The sequence below is a fragment of the Pollicipes pollicipes genome, unplaced genomic scaffold (genome assembly GCF_011947565.3).
Source record: "Pollicipes pollicipes isolate AB1234 unplaced genomic scaffold, Ppol_2.1 Scaffold_6686;HRSCAF=7923_pilon_pilon_pilon, whole genome shotgun sequence".
NCBI lineage: Eukaryota > Metazoa > Arthropoda > Thecostraca > Pollicipedomorpha > Pollicipedidae > Pollicipes > Pollicipes pollicipes.
Genome location: NW_023596921.1, coordinates 2,021,733 through 2,025,393, shown reverse-complemented (window position 1 = coordinate 2,025,393; position 3,661 = coordinate 2,021,733). Strand labels below are relative to the sequence as shown.

At 63.8% G+C, this 3,661-nt stretch overlaps 1 protein-coding gene across 1 annotated transcript; it reads left to right on the top strand.

Moving 5' to 3' along the window:
- Positions 1-213: 213 nt before the first annotated feature.
- On the top strand, positions 214-3,661 carry LOC119107278 (facilitated trehalose transporter Tret1-2 homolog). Its single transcript, XM_037230700.1, has 2 exons — positions 214-891; positions 2,510-3,661. Exons 1-2 carry the CDS (start codon positions 214-216, stop codon positions 2,984-2,986), a joined length of 1,155 nt encoding a protein of 384 aa, XP_037086595.1. The 3' UTR covers positions 2,987-3,661.

Sequence of the window (3,661 nt, the reverse complement as noted above, 5' to 3'; positions counted from 1 at the left end):
ATCGGCTCTGGCAGCGTCCTCTTCACGCAGGAGACGGAGCGCGACCCGCAGCACGGCGAGAAGCGCCTGACACTGACGCAGGTCACCTGGATCGTTTCGTGCTTCACGTTCGGCAATATCCCCGGCAACGTGGCGTCCGTGTACCTGTCTCCGCGGCTGGGCGCGCCCCGCCTGCTGCTGGCGCTGCTGCCGCTGGCGGTCGCCGGCGCCGCCATGGTCGGCCTCGGTGCCGGCTTTGGCTGGGCCGTCACCGGCCGCCTGCTGATCGGCCTCTACTTCGGCGTGGTGGAGGGCCCGGCGCGCGCGTTCGTCGGCGAGGTGACCTGTCGCACGGTGCGCGGCGCCGTCGGCAACGTGCTGAACACGGTGACGCCGGTGACGGTGGTGCTGGTGCTGGGCTTGGGGTCGCGGCTGCCGTGGCGCACGGTGGAGTTCTCGCTGGTGACGGCCTCGGCCGTATTGCAGGCGTGCGGCCTGCTCTTCCTGCCGCAGTCGCCCAAGTGGCTGCTGGCGCACGGCCACCCGAGTGAGGAGGCCGAGCGCTCCGTGCGCTTCTACCTCGGCGACGGCGCCGACGTCAAGCAGGAGGTGAAGAACATCGAGGAGTCGCTGTCCCGCTCCGGGCACGCGGCCAGCCTGCTGACGCGCCTGTCGCACGTCTTCCGCCGCTGGGAGAACCTGCACCCGACGCTGCTGCTTCTGCTGCAGTTCTTCTGCCTGGTGTTCAGCGGCGCGATTGGTGTGGTGCAGTTCGGGCCGGCCATCTTCCGCTCCACCGGCGGGGACATCAACCCCTACCACAGCTCCATGTACATCTCGGCGGCCATGGCGCTGTCGATGCTGATTTCTGGCTCGCTGCTGGAGCGCTGCAACCGCCGAGTTCTGCTGCAGGTCAGGCTTCCGCCGGCCGGGTGATGGCTGCCTGGTGCTGCTAGTGGACGCCGCGTGCGCCGAACTGTGACAGCTCGCCGGCCCGCTGGTCCACGGTCAGGCGGGGTGGTCAGTCACATTCGCCTTAGATTTCAGTGTCAGCAACTGCAGCGCCAGCGATAGCCCTATCGAAATCAAATCACATTGTTTAACAGATCGTATGACACATAAGCTCGCTAACACCGCGTAACCTGTGCATTTCAAAGTCTTACCGTATCATTTCACTGCGCTGTGACACAGTTTTGAAGACTTGCACGTTTTTGGTGCAAGGTTCAGTCAACACGGCGGCGTTCACTGTAAGTTCTGCCTGACCTTGGGTGATTTGCATGCCACATGGTCTTGATCTCGGTCTTTGTCCATTGTCGTCTCGGTCTCAGTTTGTTTTGTCTCGGTGTCCCGTCCAGTCTCGACCGACGAAACACGACACACGGCCGTCGGCCGCGTGTCGTGTCTGACCGGAAGTCCCGTCTTGTGTTTACCGATCTGTGTTTCGTTCGTCAGCTCGGCGTGTCCCGTCTCGTCAGCTCGGTGTGCCCCGTCTTGTCAGCTCGGTGTATCCCCTCTCGTCGGTATGGCCGCGTTCCGACTATCGATATGTACTCAATCTCGCCTCATCTCGGTCTATTTGTCTCGTTGCTCTGTGTCCGCACTTGTATGGTCAGCGTGTGTCCCGCCTGGTCACGGTCGGCCTGTGTTCCGCCTGGTCTCGGGCGGCCCGTGTCCCGTCTGGTCTCTGTCGGCCTGTGTCCCGCCTGGTCTCTGTCAGCCTGTGTTCCGCCTGGTCTCGGGCGGCCCGTGTCCCGTCTGGTCTCTGTCGGCCTGTGTCCCGCCTGGTCTCTGTCGGCCTGTGTTCCGCCTGGTCTCGGGCGGCCCGTGTCCCGTCTGGTCTCTGTCGGCCTGTGTCCCGCCTGGTCTCTGTCGGTCTGTGTCCGCCTGGTCTCTGTCGGTCTGTGTTCCGCCTGGTCACGGTCGGCCCGTGTCCCGCCTGGTCTCTGTCGGTCTGTGTTCGCCTGGTCTCTGTCGGTCTGTGTTCCGCCTGGTCACGGTCGGCCCGTGTCCCATATGGTCTCTGTCGGCCTGTGTCCCGCCTGGTCTCTATCGGCCTGTGTCCCGCCTGGTCTCTGTCGGTCTGTGTCCCGCCTGGCCTCTGTCGGCCTGTGTCCCGCCTGGTCTCTGTCGGCCTGTGTTCCGCCTGGCCTCTGTCGGTCTGTGTCCCGCCTGGTCTCTGTCGGCCTGTGTCCCGCCTGGTCTCTGTCGGTCTGTGTTCGCCTGGTCTCTGTCGGTCTGTGTTCCGCCTGGTCACGGTCGGCCCGTGTCCCATATGGTCTCTATCGGCCTGTGTTCCGCCTGGTCTCTGTCGGTCTGTGTCCCGCCTGGTCTCTGTCGGCCTGTGTCCCGCCTGGTCTCTGTCGGTCTGTGTTCGCCTCGTCTCTGTCGGTCTGTGTTCCGCCTGGTCACGGTCGGCCCGTGTCCCATATGGTCTCTATCGGCCTGTGTCCCGCCTGGTCTCTGTCGGTCTGCGTCCCGCCTGCCTGGCTGGCTGACGACTTCTGAGCCCGCCGTCTTTCGCCTGCTGCAGGTGTCCGGCCTGCTCGGCATGGTCGGATGTACAGCCATGGGCGCCTTCTTCCTGCTGGGCCAGTACCCGTGGCTGGTACTGGCCGGGGCTCTGGCCACCACACTATCCTACGGCGCCGGCATCGCACCCATCACCTTCACCTACCTGGTAGAGCTGCTGCCCAACAGCGTACGCTCCATGGCAATCAGCATCGTGCTGCTCTACTTCAGCGTGGTGCAGTTCCTCGCTGTCCACTTCTTCCCAGCCATGGTGTCAGGTCTCGGCAACTACGGCACGTTCTGGCTCTTCGCCGCCGTCAATCTGCTGCAGGTGGCACTGGCCACCTTCTGGCTTCCTGAGACGCGCGGCCTCTCGCTCGAGGAGATTCAGAGGAGATTCTTCTCGGCGGCCCCACCGCCGGCGGGCGCAGTGGACGCGGCGGAGAAGGCCGAGAGGTCGCCGCCGCCAGTGGAAGAGGCGGAGTCCACAGCACTCTGACTCCGTCTGGTGGAGTCACGCTGTCCGTCTCTGCGCGTTGCGCACCAGAAGAGGGCTGTGGTCTGAACAGGCGGCCGGCGCCATTAACGATCCCAACACGATCAGAGTGGCCAAACTACACGCGAAACAAGAGGGCGTCTCCAACCTTGCGCATGGTAGACGAAGTACGAACAGAACCACTAGCTGCGGCATTTTTCAATCAAGGCAGCCGCACTGTGCTCTGCGATTTCACTCGAGGCAGCCGCCCTGTGCTCTGTGTTTTTTACTCGAGGCAGCCGTCCTGTGCTCTGTGATTTCATTCGAGGCAGCCTCCCTGTGCTCTGTGTTCTTCACTCGAGGCAGCCGTCTTGTGGTCTGTGTTTTTCACTCGAGGCAGCCGCCCTGTGCTCTGTTTTTTTTTTCACTCGAGACAGCCGCCCTGTGCTATGGGGTTTCATGCGTGAAGGTCTGTTCCGGCGAGAGTGGGAAGTGGCGGCTCGGTTGTCTTTCGTTCCCCACAGAATCGCGTGCATGTTGTAACAGCTGACGGCGCTTACGCCGCGCAACAAGGCTCGGGGCTCCGTGGCTCGGGGTGCAGCTGGAGGAGCTCGCGGGGGCCACGCGGCAGTGACCGGGGCGGGAATGACGACCCTGAAGTGGCGCGCTGACGCCCGAATCGCACAGTGCCTCTGAAGC